The sequence below is a fragment of the Manihot esculenta genome, chromosome 4 (assembly GCF_001659605.2).
Source record: "Manihot esculenta cultivar AM560-2 chromosome 4, M.esculenta_v8, whole genome shotgun sequence".
NCBI lineage: Eukaryota > Viridiplantae > Streptophyta > Magnoliopsida > Malpighiales > Euphorbiaceae > Manihot > Manihot esculenta.
In genome coordinates, this window is record NC_035164.2 from 32,184,364 (window position 1) to 32,201,831 (window position 17,468).

The window sequence follows — 17,468 nt, forward strand, 5'->3', positions numbered from 1 at the left end:
TTATTATAATTTTTTTGAAATTAAAATTATTAATTAGTTTTATTAGTTTAGATGTATAGATTATAAATGATAAATATTATGGAATGTAGATAGTATATTTTGAAAGGAGTGAATTTAATGTCTATCACAAGTTATACAATATTGCCGACTGAATAAATTTTTTATTTTTTATTAAATAAAAAATAAACCGCCTTAATTAATTGGTTTATTCAAAATGATCTATTGTTTTGAAAAAATTAAGGAGTGTTAACTTTTTTTTTTTTTAATTTTACCTTTATCTCTATTAAATGTAATATAATATCTTAAAACTTATCTTATCATTTATTTTTCTCTCTTTTAATTATCTTATTTTTCTATTAGCATATTAATAGAAACAAAATTATTAAAATTGAAAAATTAGGAATTATTTACTACAATTTAAATGATTTAATTTTTTTTAATCACTATACAAAAAAGCTTATACGATAAGTTCTTAATTTTACCTTTTACTTATTGAGAAAGTTCAATTTAATTTATATTAACTTTTTATCTAATTTAGCCCATAAGCTTTAATTTAGGCTCAATGTAGCACAAATTTTTTTTAGAAAAATAAGAAATATAACTTGTTCATTTTTGGCTAATTCATGATATTAAGAAATTTAGCTCAAAAAACATAAATTTGAGTTTTTTTTTTTAATTTAAATTCGATTAGTTGATTTATGATACTAATCTTACCATAATACCAAATAAATTACAGTGAAAATTTTAAAATACCTTAATTGAGAAACAAAACATTTATTACCGATTAATAAAGGTTCATTTATATCGAAATCATCTCTAAAATTATAATATTTCGAATTTAAATTCTAAAAATGTATAGAAAAAACAAATACGATCATCTTTTTCCTTTTGAATTTTTAAGCAGAGTCCAATTAGCTTCAAATTAGAAATTTTAGCTAAATAAGTGCATAACATTATAACATTTTCTTTTAATTATTATTACAGGATAGGAAGAGTGGTAGCTGAACATGGATCTCTCAATAAATGCAATTACCACTGCGCTATGTTTTGGTAAGCAAATTTCCATAACATTTAATTTAGGGTGATTTATTCAATTTTAATTAAAAAAATAAAAATACTATTTTTTGTAATTGATATAAATAAAAAAAAAAAAGTATGTCATACCCTTTATTCCATAACAGAAAGTTAATAAAAGAGCGGAAGCATAGCTTTCTGGTAGCAGTGTGATTCATGATTACTATCTCTTAACCAGCTGTTTTTTTTATTGTGTTGTTCATTATTCTATGAGAAGTAAAGAATGTATGAAGATCATTCCTTTGTATATGTTCCAGTGAACATGATCTTAAGCTTGGTGTATTTTGCTCTAAAACAATGTTAGGGAAGTTGCTGCTGATAATATCATGGTTAGAACACAAACACTTCTCCAGGAATTTGACGTTTCTGAAGAACCTATCCACGAAAATGGTGAATGTAAAAGTTAGAACAAAATAAGAAGAGCATTTGCTATGTGCATATAGAACTTCAGAGTTTTCTTAGTATTGCTTCTCATCCTTTACCATTTCCTAAATAATAATTTATGTTTAAAGGCCTAAATATTAATAACTAATATGAGATTTATTTATTTAATTAATTTTATGTAGTTAAATAACTATGTGGATGCTAAGACAAACCTAACAGAGCATGCAGGGGCTATCGCCCTTCTGAACTTTTAATTTTTTAAGCAGAAGTAAATTAAATATGAATATGAATGTATTTTTAATATACTGCCATATTTAGTCTCCTAAATTTTTAATAAAAATTTAAGGAGTTAATTTTTAAGTGTATATTTTGGTTTACGTAAAGCATGTAAATCATCTAGATACAATTACTTGTTTGCAGGTTCATGTTCAAGGATTGCGCAGGTGAATTTTCAGAAGTTGTTTCTTTTGCTGCTAAATAATATAATTAGCCCTATGAGCAATATATTGCAAAATGTTATTAATATGATATACCATTTCCAGCCGAGCCTGGAGTACTCGTTGGAGGTGGCATAACATTTCCATTCGAACCTGATGGCGATGGTGGTGGTGTTGAAACTGGTGGACCAAACCCAAGGTCATGGCAATCTGCTCCAAAATAGCCTGGTAACAAAGCAAATTGACATATAAATACACGGCACCATCCCTAAATATTCTTCAACTCTCAGACACTGCAAGAAAAGCAAATAATTCTTTTCCATTGTATGGCTCTTGTAAGAGTAATGAAGTTTTGTCTTACACTGTTGAAAACAGGGTAACTTTGTATTATTCGCCAAATTTTCTGAGCCTTCATTGCACTGGCAAGTGTGCTCTGTTCCATTAGGCAAGCAGGATCCGTCGGCACACCAAATTAAGTTACAAGCTGTAAGGTAAGATTCATTAGCTTAGAAGGCATATCTTCTTCCAAATGTATAAAACAGTGACTGATCTAGACTGATACATCGATGTTTAATGATGCTCACGGTTTGTTAAATTTAGAGGAGGAGGGGGGGCAGCAACTGATGGAGGAGGTGGTGGTGGAGATCCGTTGCCACATTGTGAATTAATTGTGCCTGCAAAAATTCATTAATGGTGATCTACTAGTTGCTCATTCCATGTCACAAAGAAACTCCTCTCTTTTTTTGATCATTTGGCTATAACTGGAATTCAGACTACGAAAAGGTCATAAGCCTTGAGTACAATTTTTCTTTTTCTTTTTTTTTTTTTTGTTTTTTTTTAACACTTGGATGAGAGGACCTAAGCATCAAAGAACAGAATCATGACCTCAAATCTGAAATCAACTGCTAATATAAATAATGAAGTCGAATTTAGATGGTTCCATAGAAGAATTTAAAGGGAAAAAGGAAAGGAAAGTCAAATTTAGATGGTTTATATCAAATAGAATGAGCTCATTATAACACCCGGGATTAGTCTCATAAAAGGTCAAAAAGTGCACACAGAAATTGTCAGCATTCACACATCATGCATTCAACTCCTGGTGAAAGCAGGAACCCAGAAAAAAAAAAAAAAAAAAAAAAAAAAAAAAAAAAAAAAAAACCTTTTTGCTTTAAATATGAGGAAATTGGTGAACAATCACTAGTGCATTACAAAGAATAAAAGGAATTTAATTTAGAATATCTAATGATCAGAACGGACGACCAATTAGAAGATATTTAACAAACAGTTGTGAAGCCAATACTTTTTTCTTTCTTTGTATTTGTATATTGGTTTAATATTCTGGGAACTAACATTTGTGCATGTGGTTTCAGAGTGGAAGAATTTTCCTTTTAGCTCACAAGATTTGAATCTACATCTAATTAAAAAAGAGGAGAATGTTCAACCTACCATATTGTCTTCTTGGAATTTTAAATTTGGAGGTGTTTTCCTAACACATTCCTAATTTCATATATTCTACTTCATCACACTGACAATACTGCTGCCATTTCAAATCTTTTTTAATTACAGTATTCCCAACCCTTCATGAACTGACCAGAAAACAAAGCTAGTCACAAGAAACACATGATTACAAAAAGAACATATCTTTTTGGTATAGCAGAAAGAAAGAAACTCACAATTGGGAATTAAGCAAGAGGGAAAGGTCAAGGGACCAATCTGAATCTTGTTCCAACCAGAATAGCAGTCACACTCAAAACCAGGCCATGTATTAATATTCTTGCATGTTCCTTGCCCACAGAAAACAGCAGCACACAAACCATCTGCATATACAAAACCCATCTGATCAATCACATATTCAAAACCCAAAATTGACAGCAAACCAAAACCAAAACCCAGAAAATTTCCAATATAAAAAGCCTCAAAAGTTAAATTGATCAGTGCAAGAATTTACCTCCTGAAGGCGAGTTCTGAGAAGTAGCAGTTTGATTGAATGTGAAAATAGTGAGGAGAAGAATAAAGGGAGAAAAAAGAGAGAAGTTTAAATTGTATCTCTCCATAGTTTGTGGGTGCCTATGGCTAAGGACAAGAAGGTTAGCAATAACAGTTAAACGAGCATTTATAAGAAAAGGGTCCAACAAAATAGCGATAAACTAAACTAGATAATAGACCACCAGAATGTAAAAGCTTAACTGTGTTGTTATTTTGCTTACAACTTCATGGGACTAAAGGAGAAATATTGGTGATTGATTTAGATGTTGGGGATATTAATAGAGTTTGATGGGGGCGAGACGGGCAATGTGGGAAAGTGACAGAGATGTTGACTTCAACATGTCTCGAGTGTTGATGCTAGGCACAAGTGTGAAGAGAACAATACAGGACTTTGATAATATCTTGGGCAGGCTGCTTGAGTCGTGAGAAAATTCTAATTGCCTGAATGACCCGTTCCATCAGGATTGTTTCTCACGTTCAACACGGGTTTAAGAAGACTGCAATAGTATAATACTCTACCCTCACCCAAGCAACAGAAAAATAAGAGCTTCTAGAAAATGATTCATCTCACATAAAGTAGTAGTCTCACAACAAACGCAAGTTCTCTTTTTTTTTTTTTTTTTTTTCAAGAAAAAGAAAATGGAATTACATTGCATAAGAGAGGCTACAGGAACAAAAATTAACAAAATACGTAAACCCTTTCCAAGAACTGGATCACAATCAACCAAATCATTGCTGAACTACAATCAGAGCATCCTTTTTCATGAATTTAGAGGAGGGAAATCATCCAGAACAGCAGGTCTTCTTTTCAACATTGGTCATGTATGTACCTACTCATGCTGATCCAAATTCTGAAAACCACTTCTCATGCTTCTCAATGTCAGCTTGAGAAACACTTCGCTGGACCTTCTGCAAGGCTTCTTCAAAATCACACATTGCAACAGGATCCTTTGAAATCTCATCTTTAGACATGTTTTTAATCTCATCACGCGTCTTTCCAGCTATTTTGCGCCTCATGCCATTTAAGGAAGCATCGCGGCAAACATTTGTAAGATCATCCCCACTGTACCCTTCTGTCCGACGAGCCACGTCATCTATATTTACATCAGGAGCAACCTAACATAGTAACATTTTTTATGCACACGGCCATTAGTAGACATTAGACAAGCATAACATATGGTTGCCTCAAGGTAAAGACATGATTGCGATACAATAAATCCTTGTGATTAGAAAACATTAAATCCTTGCAATAAAAATCTCAGAAAAACATAATTACAGTAGAACCAAACATCCCCAGCCAAACTCATCAAACTACTCATTTGAGTGATAGATACCCCCCATAAAATTTATAAATGACAGAATGTAAATTTTAGGACTTATAATATTATATTCATTATATAATCTTCCCATAATCTTCAGAGTCACAGAAACGCATTGTTTTAAAAAACTGAAATTAAAAAAAACTTTTTCAGAAAATTGTTGTTACAAAAACTTCTTTCTATACATGATGGGAAGTTCAGCATTTTCTTTAAACCATATTTAATCTAAAACCACCACCTTATTCTTTACAACTCAGATTTTTCTAGCATCTCGTTTTTCTGTTCATCGAAACGTATTACAAGAATACACCATGAATTCATGCGGACGATTTCGAACCACCTAGGATATTTCACTTTTCACTTTGCAAACTTATGGTTTCTAGAGTGAACCCTCATCTTTTGTTAGTATATAATTCATTAACAACAAAATGGACTTCCAGAAAATAATCAGCTGGAGTTTACTACACAGTTTTTAAATAAGTGAAACTCATAACTAGAGTTCAACTGTGCATTTTAAGCAGTGGCATTCACAAAAGATAATGCCATTTAAGAGTTTAAATTTTAACTTTAACAGAAAAGGGGCAACAGAGCAAATCTCAAGGAAGAAAACTAATGCATAAACAGCTATTGCTTGACAAAGCAAAACTTGCTTCTCAGCAAAAGAGGGATAATATAATTTTCCTTGCAATATGTGAAAATACGCAAGAATGTGAACGGATTATCATCACTCTGACTAAAAAGAAATATCAGCCATACAGCCAATTTACCTCGACAGTTTTCAAATTGATCCTAATAAGCTCCTTACGACTCTCAAAATTTGGAAGCGGAATATAAATACGCTTTTCCAGCCTCCTCCTGATTGCATCAGCATCAAATTAGATAAGAATTATGAGACCATAGCAAAACAGATATGGCAGATAGTTCAGTCTAACAGACAATTCCAGGAGAATAAAGCTCCTTAATAAAATAAAAGCATTACGAACCTCAATGCTTCATCTATGTCCCAAGGGAAGTTAGTAGCGGCCAAAACCATCACTATTTTTCGGCTGCCATCTTCATTTGTGGAAGTATTGTTTACACCATCTACCTGAACCAGAAGTTCAGACTTAACCCTTCTAGACGATTCATGTTCCCCTGAAGCCCTGAAGTGTTGCAATCACTCCAAGGAACAGGAATATTAGTACAATCACTCACATTTCAGAAAATAGCAAATAACTTCATAGATATGAATCAATGTGCAGGTGAGATAAAGGAACAAACAAGAAAAAAAGAGAGCTTGAAGCATCATTACAAGCATATTAAAAACCTACAAAGCAACTTCCTGCATATGCCACGGATAAAACTATAGACAAAATTTTGTCCATTGCGAAAACCTATCATTTTACACAATGTTGAGATAGAAAATACGTGCATTGAAATTTTTTTTCCCCGACAAGAAGCTGTGCAAGGTTCAATCTTCCACATCACATACAGGTGAAGTACTTACCCCCTGGCATTGCATAGAGAATCAATCTCATCAATGAAAATTGTACTTGGTGCATAAGCTCGTGCCAGATCAAACAAACAGCGAACCATACGCTCACTCTCCCCACGCCATTTTGAAGCCAATGTAGCAGATGAAACATTGAAAAATGTTGTCCCGCACTCAGTAGCAACAGCCTTAGCAAGCAATGTCTTACCAGTACCTGGAGGGCCAAACATGAGAACACCTTTCCAAGGTCTCCTAATTCCCTGCCAAAGAAAACATCAACAAGCTACTTTGATGAGAAGATGTTGAGAACTTAAAATAAAAAGAAAATATGTTTCAGCATGTCATTTGACTCCAGACCATTTAGAAATGCATAATTACATTATACAATCTGAAGAACCAAGAAGTTTGAAAGATGACATTGTGAACTACAATAACATTTTAGCTTCAACCATTAAAGTCTACCTGGAAATATTCAGGCATCCATAAAGGAAGGACAACAGCTTCTTCAAGAAGTCGTTTTGCTTCACTAAGACCGGCAACATCATCCCATCTAACTCCAGGGGTAGTTTCCAAGACATCCCTTTCAAGCATAGCAGCCAAGTCTGGATCAGGTCCTTCGTACTGTCCCTTCTTGGACTTTCCATCTTCAGAATCACCATTCTAAAAATTCCATTTGCAAATAAATTCATAAGACAGACAAATATGAATGTGAAATAACTAATAATAAATTAACTCATATAACTCTGATTAACTGAAAATCAGAATGTTTGCCAGCAGATGACACATAATGATATAGAGTACAGACTAAAGCATTCCACAAATACTACATGAATCTGAGGATAGCTGCAGAAAAAGAGGCATCCTAAACAGAATGGTGAAACTATCCCAGCTACTTCATGATGTTTTCAGGTTGCCACACACATAGCCTGAATATGTTAAAAGTATGAGGGGATTCAAATTTCCACCCCACAAAAACAGTAGCAGTAATAAGAAGAAGACAATTGGCAACAGGATACGTGTGTACAGAGAGAGTAATAGGAAGAAGAAAAAGACAACCAGCAACAGGCTTCCAAAATAAGATCAGAACACCGTCTTCCTTTTTTTTTTTTTGAAAAATATCAGAATATCATCCTCAGGGAAGGGTAATCCTCCAAGCACTGGTACATGCTAAAATATTACAAACACTATTATCATATCTCATTGAACTTACAGGTGAATCTCCCTTGCCAGATTTTCCAGCACCAGTGCCTTTTTTTCCAGTAGTTGATGCTCTGACACCCGAGTTCACCCTGCTTGAACCACCGGCCTTTGGAGCACGACCAGTTGTAGCTGTTCTAGTTGGACCACCACGAGCCCAATTCCCTTCCTGAGGTGATTTCCTCATACCCACTTGACCAGTCCTAGTAGATCTCCTGTTCGTAGTGTCCCGACTTGGAGGCCTCCACACATCAGGATCATCCATGGGAGCACCAGAGGAAGTAGGGTACTCATCTAATGGTTGAAAAACAAAGGACGATTTAGCATTAATTGGTGGTGATGCAGCACGTCGCCCTGTGGGGGTTTCCTTAAATGCCCTTCTCTCAGCATCTAGTTGCTTTACAACTTCTGCCTCGTCTGAAATGGCTTTTTTGGCATTCATCCATTTTGTGCGAATTAAAGGGTCATCAAGGGTGTTTAGGTGCCTAATTAGAGACAGTAATTGCAAGCTCTATTAAGATGGATTCAAGCAAGCAAGAACTTTTAGGTCAAATTTATTACAGCTAGTATACCACAACAGCGTCCAATAACCACAACTCCAATATGTAGCAAAAGAAAATACTTCAGCATTATAAACAATCTAGCAATTACAAGTCTAGGCAGCATCACTCATGATAAAAATAAGGAAAGCAGTGAGAGCTATCAAGAGCAACTAGGGCTGCATTTATTTGAACAAATTATATCACAAAAGGATGACAAAACAGATAAGTTTCACTAATAACAAATACGGAAAATATATCACCAAACCTAAATGAATATAACTTGTATATGACAACTATTAACTTGTAAATATGCTTGGCATTGATACAAAACTGTGTCGTGGATGGATAGATTAAAGGATATAAAAACCACCAGATTTCATAGTGCAGACCCCAGTGACCATACACAGGAAGTAACTGCCTAACTGGAGATAGGAAAGCATGCCCGCACTCACACATGCCTACATTGTGGGGAAAAAAATTTTCCATTTAACTTCCCATTGAGCTCAATGGATTGATTCCCATGAACTTCAATAGACCTTTCTCCTTCCAAGAATGTCAATACACACTTTCTGAACAGAAAATCTTCCCTTGAAACAAACAAATCTAAAGACCAATAGATTCTTCACTCCAAAGGAAAATTTTTCTCCCAGAAAAGGAATCCCACCCGAGCAAACAGAATCACAAAGGTCATAAGCACGCAACTACATTTCCATCAAACCAAAGATATCTACACAAATCCTTCGTAAAGCAAACAAGCAAGCTACGTAATTTTTAGAGAACAGTTTTACAAAGAGATAAAGGAGATGCAAAAAGAAATTATTACTTGTTGATCTGAGCAATGGCGCCATCGAAGAAGATAATAGAAGTGTCATAGAGACCTTCAAGAGCATATTCTCGAGCCAATTTCAAGTGATCTTGTAATCCAGAGAGTGAACTCCCCGCCATTTTTATTCCTTTTTCCCCAGAATTTCACTTCACAAACTCAAAAAATCTAGGGTTTCATTCTCTGAGTCTCCCTCTAGATTTTTCTCAGTAGCTTCTCTCTCCGGCTAGTTAGCTAGCTCTGTCTTCGCCAGGCATTGAACTGTGACGGCGACGTTTTAAACGATGAACGGTTAAGAGAAAGCAGTGAAAATGACTGAATTATCCTTTCGCACTTGCGCTTGGTGCTGAGCTAAATCCCAGTCTCGTCTCTGGTCCAGTTGCAGCCGTGAAAAGTGAGCAGAGCGGAACAAGGAAACGACGACGTTTGTTGAAGACGCAAAGACAGGAGAAGGGAGAGAAATTGAAATGTCAGAATTCTCCTTTAGATTTGTGAGAATTCACAATGTGATCTGCTGGCGGTTTTTGAAGTTTCGTGGTGGGTTTGGGCCTTCTCATTATATATGAGAGAGTTTGTTGGCCGTTAGGGAGATGTGGGGCCCAAATAAGGTAGCTGTTAGATCTAATCTAAGGCCATGAGAATGAGATTATAACAAGTTTGCCCTTATTACTTTTTCTTTTGTTCTTTTTCACCCTCCTTTTTTTCCTTTGGTGTTAAAAAAGTCACATCCCACAGACAACCTCTCCATTTTTGAATTGAAAACTATTACACTGATAACGTTAAGAAACATTTGGAAGAGTAAAATAAAAGTATCAAAGAGATGATGAATTGATGATGATGATGAATTTCAATAAAAATGATGAAGAATCTCAAATTCAAATCTTAGCCCATGAACCCTTTTCAAATTTTTTGAAGCTGAAAGCTTTTTCTCCCATCTAAGGATGCCGGAATTCATCGGCTTTCCTGAAAATCTGGCTCTAGCTTTAACTATTTCTAAAATTATTACCATATACACAAGTATTATGCATGCAGTGAACATATATGTATCAGAAAGCATCTCCAGGAAAAAGCTTAACAATGTCATTTACTGAACCATTGTTCTAGTTCAAGACAATTCACCACTTAGGTACCCTCCATGTTATTCAAATGCACCAATTGTTAACTTGAACAAACTGGTGATTGGATTTCCCATTTTGATATTCAATGGGCTGTAGAACACTTTTACTCCATCATTCCATGGTTCACTAATTCTTCTAATCCTCTCCTCAGCCTCTCCGCAGCAGCTTTACAGTCCGCCTCTACCAAGCCCCCGAACGAGATCCTGATATGCCCTGGGCATCCACAAGCTCCTCCCGGAATCAAAACCACCCCGTGCCTCGTAGCAAGCCAGCGAACAACTTTAAAATCATCAAGATATTTGTCAGGGAGCTTTGCCCACAGGTAAATTGCACCTTCTCCACCTTTTACAGCATCTTCTCCTAAAGGGGAGAGAGCTTCCAGAATAATTTCTCTGTTTCTCACGAGATCTTTCACTCGCTCGGTCACCCACTCCGGTCCCATTTCTAAGGAGTAGAGGGCAAGGTACTGTGAAAGTAATGAGGCACATATTGGTATATTGTCCTGGATTTTAAGAAGTTGAGTTGCAAAACCCTCCACTTCTGATGGATATGCTATCTGCAGGCGCATGGTCTATATTAGAAGCATTAAATTGTTTAAAAAAACATAGCCAACAAGGTGGAGAATAAAAAAAGTAAGTCATTGCTGATTTTATTCTGAATAACTCAATATTCAAGTCAAAATACAGCCAAATTTGTGTACATTTTATGAAAAATAACCCCTTGTTAATAATTACCACGGAAGACATAGAGTGTTACTTACGTATCCAACCCGCCATCCCATCATCCCATAGGCTTTTGAGAAGGAAAAGATGTTGACAACATGATCACCTTCTACACAGGAATGTTGTAGACCATCATACATAAAATACCTACAAAGAAAGTTGTTAACATCCATAAATTGATTGACACCATAAGCTTCTTCACCTAGGCTGACAATTAACATATATTTTTTATCCTCAAGTGAAATGGATTTGCATATCAGCAAGAACCTTTAACAGATAGCACGATGTTGCACCCCGAGCAACCACCCTTTCAATAACTCACCAATTGGGACTTGTTTTTAATGGCCATTTTTCTGAAAGATGAGCCCATGACTATTAAACTATCAGGACAAATTGCTTTTGTCTTTTTTTTTTTTTCCCAATTCACCACTTTTAGAAAAATCATAGCCATATAAATTTATATGCATCCTTACTTATTCAGAGAACAAAATGTTCTACTTTTGCCCTTCAAACACAGAATCATGAGCAAGCATGCTTGCTTATAAAAAATTGAGATGATGCAGAAAACACCAATTATCTCCCACTAAAATAAATTTGAGACACGAATCATGAGTAATTCCTGAATGAACAGCATTGTCTGCGTCACTAAACTTCTCCGAACAATGCACCAATGAGTTACATTATAAACCAATTCTCAATCAGAATCAATGAGTTGCATTTTGAATAAATTTGTAGTTCATAATAACTTCTCTCCTCCAATGAAATTAATTAGGATATATCTGAAAAAAAAAATGAAAATAGCTATTATATATCACACATCTATAATACAGAAGGAAGACTTACTCGTATGTATTGTCTACAATAAGCCAGGATCCAGCATCTCTGCATATCTCTGAAATCCTCTACCCAATACAAAGAATTGTCCTACTTAGAATATTTCAAAAGAGTAGATAGAACACAGTATCTACAAATGTGTAAGGCCTTTTTGTGTTTATGTATGAAAGAAGAAGAGCGCGCACACACATGCACACAGAATTGAAAGAGAGGTAAGAAGTGAGGAAGGGGAAGGCAAAGTCAAAGCAAGAGGGAGGGAAGGAGGGAAGGAGGGAGAAAGAAAACCTTGAGGAGGGCCTCTGGAATATATGTCCCGGTTGGGTTACCAGGGTTAACGACAGTCACAACTTTTGGAACTGGTCTAGTTTCTGATAGCGTCCTTTCCAACCATTCTGAAATCCAAAGCAACATTAACTAATAATCCAACCAAAGACAGATTAAGGCAGGAAGAAAAAAGCACTTTCAAACGACTTCAGTTAAATGCACATCAATCTCCAATATTCCCTATTTAAGCTATCACAAACTGTATGTTTTTTCTTCCTGGTCCAATGGTTGGCTTGCTCTATAAGAGTAATCCATCTCTTCCCCATAATCCCTATCCCTATCCAATGGTTTGAACCTGAGACCTCCAAGTTCAAAACCTGAGTTTTGAATATGGAGCCGTGCCTCGAGGGACGTCAAAGACCAATGGCATGGTGCCATTGGTTGCTCGTCACTCTGAAACCATATGATTTGTCAGCATGGAGTGGTATAAAGATTAAAAAGATAATGAGACATGAACAAATCTTGAAGTAGATAACTAACTTTCATTATTACAAATCAAAATATTTACCACTTAAAGTGCAGGAAGATAAGCCCATTAGTTAGCAGATATATGATGTCATAGATTTCAAGGGCAGACATCAATTAGCCTTTGTTTGGGAAACCAAGAAAAAGGGGGTAGAAATTGGAGAATTTTCTTTTTTTGATTGAAATACTATAACGTCCTTCATCTTTTTCAAAGAAAATGAGTAACTGCAATGGTTTTCACCCAAATTGAGTTGAGAGGGTTTTAGCGGGCCCAAGGCAAAAAATTCTCCTCTAGTTTTTTCAATTCCCTTCGTTGTCACCACTTCCAAAATGAAGTGTTAGTATTTATTTAAAAGAAATCCACCAAAGCCGAACTTCGAAAATAATTGGACTTCAATGGTAATTACACAATCACAAAAGAAAAGTATGAATTTTAGGTTGGATTGCGTCCAAAGAATATCTGAATTTAAATAACCAGTTAACCTTGCGGATAATGCTCTATATTGCTACATAAAAAAGGTGCAAATGCTATGCAGTTAGCAGTTTATCAAGCTTCACCTGCATCTGGGTGAAGTGTATTTGGGTTACAAGGACCCACTAAAATATTAGTGACGCCTGTCATCTGGAAGGACATGTATGCATTGAAATAGTACGGAGCAAACATGACTACAGAATCCCCAGCATCACACAACGCAAGGACAAGATTCACAAATGCCTGCAATCGAGCAAGGTAGATAAAAATCAGACTTTTAGAGAACACATGAGAATTAAGATGGTTAGCCGTGGAATACAAACAAATAACTATTTTTTCTCACAACCCAATAAAAAGATTTATATGGAACTTAATTGTTGTTGAAGGGATCCAAGAAGCAAAAGGGACATCATTGACTTCCATATCTTTTTCTTAAGAACCAATATACTTGTTCATTTCTGTTTTAACTATGAGGGAGAACAAACAGCACATATTCTCAAAAACACAGCTAATCACCTGATTTGCACCAGCAGTAACCATAACTGAAGATTTCAACAATTTATTTTCCTTTTGCAACTGCAAAGAAAAAAAAAAGGTTAATGTAATACAACCTTCCACTTGCAATGCACATGTTCAAGAATACTGTTTTAAGCCCAGGAACAAAAAATAACTGGGAAATGATGTTGGTGAAGTATTTGAAAGAATGTGTGACTTTGCACTTGCAGTGACCATAAAACAGAAACAACAGCATCCTTGATAAGTACTAAAGAAGTATCAATAATAAATTCAGCGGTGAACAGATAACGAAACTGTCTAAGCCAGCCAGGTATCCCAGTGCTTTGGCTCATTAGGACCAATGACCACAAGTAGAATATCAATCATCAATTGGAAAAATATTAAAAATTCTAAATGACATACCTTCAGTGTCAATGCCTCCCTGAGTTCAGAGATACCTTCATCAGCACCATAACGACTAATTGATGGCTCCCATACAAGTTCTTTCACCTTTTTTAATGCCTGTTTGGGTGGTTGCCAGTAAACAACACCCTATAGTAGTGCACATTTCAACCAAAAAACAAGAGTCAATCAGCTGAAAAGAATTTCTTTTACATGGTAAGTCACAAATGAGAAAAAACCAAGACAAGTAAAGCCAACATATTCCGGTTGCTTATTATCAATTGTCTAAGAACAATGCCAAGTTCTAAATATAAAGTCGCCTTTCCAATAAATTTGACAAAAGAATTTGACCGACACAATAAAATTTGTTAGTCTCAGGCAAATAAATGAAGAGAAAGAAACACACAGCAAGCAGAATGACCTTAAGTTTGATAGTCTGACAATGTCGAGTACGTTGAGAATTTTGGGGAAGTGACCTACAGCCACCAATCATGATTTTGCTTTAGAGTTTGAGTTAAGATTTTGGAAATGGATTTTATAAAAATGTTTCAAGATGCCAAGGTTCAAAAGAAATTTTCAAAAGCCCCACATACTTGTGCTTTCTATTTAAGCAAATCCAAGAAAGGGAATGGTAAAAACAAGTTTTGAAGCTTACAAGTTCCCACATAAATTTTAGGACATTATTCTGCAGATGCATTCTAAAAAAAGGGAAAAAAAAAATGCACCATCTTTACTCTTCCTACTATTAAGAATACAAACTTTCACTTTCATTATGTGCAGCAAACACAATCTTGTTTTCAAAGAAGAATGTGAAATATTCTCAATTCTCCGTATTCACAGTTATAATATTCAAGACACCAAAACATATACTGACGATTAAGCATTGGAAACTAAAGCAGAAACCATCCACTTCTCATCTTTCAATTACTTTATATCATAGTACAAAACAACAATATTAATATAGTATTGGAAAAAGTGAAAGGGAAAAAAAACCTGGGCCAAAGACATGGCATTTTTAGCTCCTCGGGCCAATTCCTGTATCTGCAAAATAAAGGCATTCCATATTTTCACCATCAAAGCCAACCATTTTCCCATATGCACACATGATGAGAACACTTCATTCCCAATGTACTATTTATCATATTCATATAGCTATAGCCTACATGTACATGCATAATCTCCCGCCATACACGCAATCTATAACTTTCGCCAAGCAACACAGACAGCATAATGAATTCCAACTCTCCTAGTCAAAAGCATCTATATGCTATTTAAATACTTTTCCCAATGCAGACACATATATAAGCAGCATGAGAGTGTGTGTCTATATCTTTTTTTTTTTTTTTGTCGAAGTCTATGTATTTGACAAGAACAAACGCAATACAGAAACCCAAAATGGATTGTCAATCAATACCTGAACCATGACCGGCATCTCAGTCTCCAAAGCCCTCTTGGCAAGCTTTCCGTAGGAACCCATCTCAGTTTTACCTTCAACAAAAAAATCCACCAAGAATAATTCTCGCAAATTTGGGAGATAAGCTGTTTAACCCAGTTCTCCTTCACCCACCAGTCAAAAAGCCTCAAGCTACCACCCAAATTTGACAACTTTTTGCATGATGTGGTGAAGAAAGCAATGAGTTTTCCTTATTAAGGTTAACAGACGAGTTAGGCAAGACTTAACAACCGCCCTTCAAGCAGACTACATGTTGTGCAATCCCATTAAGGTATAAAATTAGTCGGGCACGCCTCGTTTCTTCTTGTATGCTAATCAAGCAGAAAGGGCAAAATGCACGATCGCTATTGAGTGCAACTTTTTAAAATGTTTTTTCCCTTTTAGTGTTCTTTATTTTGCTCGTCCCCTTTCACTTCGAACGTTGACCAGCAAAGGGTGTGAATATATATACGTGTATATATATAAAAAAGGTAATCACAGTGGAAATAAAAAATTTGCTCTCTTAGTAAGAAGTAAGAGAAAAGGAAACAATAGACTTATCTTGCCAAAACCACCACAACTATTAAAAGAAGAAGAAAACTTCTTTTCGCTTTCATTATAAAATACCCAGACAAAAAATTTACCCTAATCTCTATCTGTATGCGACACAAACGTGATCTCGTGAAGTGTAAATCAATCACTGGCTTGTTTTTTTGGGAATTAGAGAAAAGGTATAAACAATTAGCCGAGAATCTCCTAGAAACGCGCTAAAAAATTTTCTGAATTCTTTTTCCAATTAATTACGTTATCATAGAAGAACAGAGTAGCAGAAGCAGAGGATCAACAATGTGCCTGAACAATACTTCCTGTCTTCCTCCCCCACATTATACTTCCCAGAAATCAACTTCACAGTATACCCTTTTGAAAATATTCAAACATGAATATATCAAATCCTCGAAATTGAGAAAATTTGAAAAGATAATGGAGGAAACAGAATGAGACAAATAAAGCAAATTGGGGATGAAATAAACAACAGTTTTGGGAAGTTCAATACCTGGGATTGGAGAGAATTGGAGAGATGATAACTGATAAGTGTAAAAAGACAAAAACAGATCAGACTACTGAAAACATCGGCATTCGCTAATCGCTGGTGAACCAAGAAAATCGGTAGATGTTAGAAGAAACGCGGAGGGAGAGAGAGGTTCTTGTGTGATTCGATTCAAGGAGGGAAGGAGAGGAGAAAAAAAAAAAAAAGTAGAAATTCATGCTTGAATCGAATAAGATTTGAATAGATTCGAGTCTTGACAGACTCCAGCATCAGCTCATTAATTACGAGAAAAAAAAATTGCCTGGATTTTGTGCAGAGAAAATGTAGAAAATTAAGTAACGAAAGATTTTCCTTTGAGGGGAAAAAAGGTAATACTACTGTTAAATTTTTCATTAAAATTAATAAAAGATTAATTATGAATTTTGATGATCCAAAAAAGGAGTTTTATAAGTGTTGTATAAGCTTGATATAGGGGAAGAATATTAAATTTCTGTGTTTCATATGTAACGGCTATTTAATTCATCTAGCACGCATGTCCCCACAAGTGAATGGACTGATTACTTTTTTTTCTTTGGACCGGGCTGAAAGGTGAGATTAAGACTGAAATTCAGGGGAGGTCTGAGCTAAGGGTCAAAAAGATTGGGCCGGTCTAATTTGAGAGGTTTAAAAATAATCTGATTTTAAGGTCGAGTGGGCTGGATCTAATTCATGCGGAGGACTTAAAAGCTTTCAGGTAAAGACTGTCGTAATGGTCCAGATCTCAGACCGAGATAGTGAAATTCAACTGTTATCAAATTTAAATATATAACTAAAATTATTAAAGAGCAATATAAATTCTATTTTTACATAATTTACTCAGACTTTTTAATCTTACTATAAAATATGAATATTGCATATAAAGAACATTAGAATATATTTTGTTC

General features: G+C 35.2%; 3 protein-coding genes across 5 annotated transcripts; all 3 read right to left on the reverse strand.

Moving 5' to 3' along the window:
• Positions 1-1,141: 1,141 nt before the first annotated feature.
• On the reverse strand, positions 1,142-4,272 carry LOC122723493. 2 transcript variants are annotated; one of them, XM_043955732.1, is made up of 6 exons: positions 3,844-4,272; positions 3,569-3,712; positions 2,480-2,569; positions 2,257-2,379; positions 2,049-2,120; positions 1,142-1,449 (listed from the first exon to the last, which is right to left on the reverse strand). In XM_043955732.1, exons 1-6 carry the CDS (start codon positions 3,947-3,949, stop codon positions 1,364-1,366), a joined length of 621 nt encoding a protein of 206 aa, XP_043811667.1. In that variant the 5' UTR covers positions 3,950-4,272; the 3' UTR covers positions 1,142-1,363. The 2 variants fall into 2 exon arrangements, with proteins under 2 accessions (XP_043811667.1, XP_043811666.1); XM_043955731.1 differs by having other exon boundaries at positions 1,992-2,120.
• A 144-nt stretch (positions 4,273-4,416) lies between these two features.
• Positions 4,417-9,753, reverse strand: LOC110613009 (katanin p60 ATPase-containing subunit A1). The gene is made up of 7 exons (XM_021753909.2): positions 9,234-9,753; positions 7,882-8,353; positions 7,134-7,331; positions 6,687-6,931; positions 6,184-6,342; positions 5,968-6,055; positions 4,417-4,997 (listed from the first exon to the last, which is right to left on the reverse strand). Exons 1-7 carry the CDS (start codon positions 9,353-9,355, stop codon positions 4,716-4,718), a joined length of 1,566 nt encoding a protein of 521 aa, XP_021609601.1. The 5' UTR covers positions 9,356-9,753; the 3' UTR covers positions 4,417-4,715.
• A 538-nt stretch (positions 9,754-10,291) lies between these two features.
• On the reverse strand, positions 10,292-16,883 carry LOC110613010 (aromatic aminotransferase ISS1). 2 transcript variants are annotated; one of them, XM_021753910.2, is made up of 10 exons: positions 16,552-16,883; positions 15,480-15,553; positions 15,059-15,106; positions 14,087-14,215; positions 13,685-13,744; positions 13,255-13,411; positions 12,193-12,299; positions 11,917-11,975; positions 11,112-11,220; positions 10,292-10,907 (listed from the first exon to the last, which is right to left on the reverse strand). In XM_021753910.2, exons 2-10 carry the CDS (start codon positions 15,540-15,542, stop codon positions 10,455-10,457), a joined length of 1,185 nt encoding a protein of 394 aa, XP_021609602.1. In that variant the 5' UTR covers positions 15,543-15,553; positions 16,552-16,883; the 3' UTR covers positions 10,292-10,454. The 2 variants fall into 2 exon arrangements, with proteins under 2 accessions (XP_021609602.1, XP_043811665.1); XM_043955730.1 differs by lacking the exons at positions 15,059-15,106; positions 15,480-15,553; positions 16,552-16,883 and adding an exon at positions 14,487-14,949.
• Between the last annotated feature and the right edge of the window lie 585 nt (positions 16,884-17,468).

Excerpts from the sequence above, each read along its gene's own strand:
- LOC110613010 (XM_021753910.2), bottom strand. The coding sequence starts at position 15,542 with ATGGGTTCCTACGGAAAGCTTGCCAAGAGGGCTTTGGAGACTGAGATG. Across the intron at positions 13,745-14,086 it reads GGGAGGCATTGACACTGAAG|TTGCAAAAGGAAAATAAATT; the intron begins GTATGTCATTTA and ends TTTTCTTTGCAG. Across the intron at positions 10,908-11,111 it reads TGGGATGGCGGGTTGGATAC|ATAGCATATCCATCAGAAGT; the intron begins GTAAGTAACACT and ends ATGCGCCTGCAG.
- LOC122723493 (XM_043955731.1), bottom strand. The coding sequence starts at position 3,949 with ATGGAGAGATACAATTTAAACTTCTCTCTTTTTTCTCCCTTTATTCTT. Across the intron at positions 2,380-2,479 it reads TCCTCTAAATTTAACAAACC|CTTGTAACTTAATTTGGTGT; the intron begins GTGAGCATCATT and ends CTTACCTTACAG. Across the intron at positions 1,450-1,991 it reads TCCAGGCTCGGCTGGAAATG|GTTCTTCAGAAACGTCAAAT; the intron begins GTATATCATATT and ends TTTCGTGGATAG.
- LOC110613009 (XM_021753909.2), bottom strand. The coding sequence starts at position 9,355 with ATGGCGGGGAGTTCACTCTCTGGATTACAAGATCACTTGAAATTGGCT. Across the intron at positions 6,343-6,686 it reads TCTCTATGCAATGCCAGGGG|GGCTTCAGGGGAACATGAAT; the intron begins GTAAGTACTTCA and ends GCAACACTTCAG. Across the intron at positions 4,998-5,967 it reads TCAATTTGAAAACTGTCGAG|GTTGCTCCTGATGTAAATAT; the intron begins GTAAATTGGCTG and ends TTACTATGTTAG.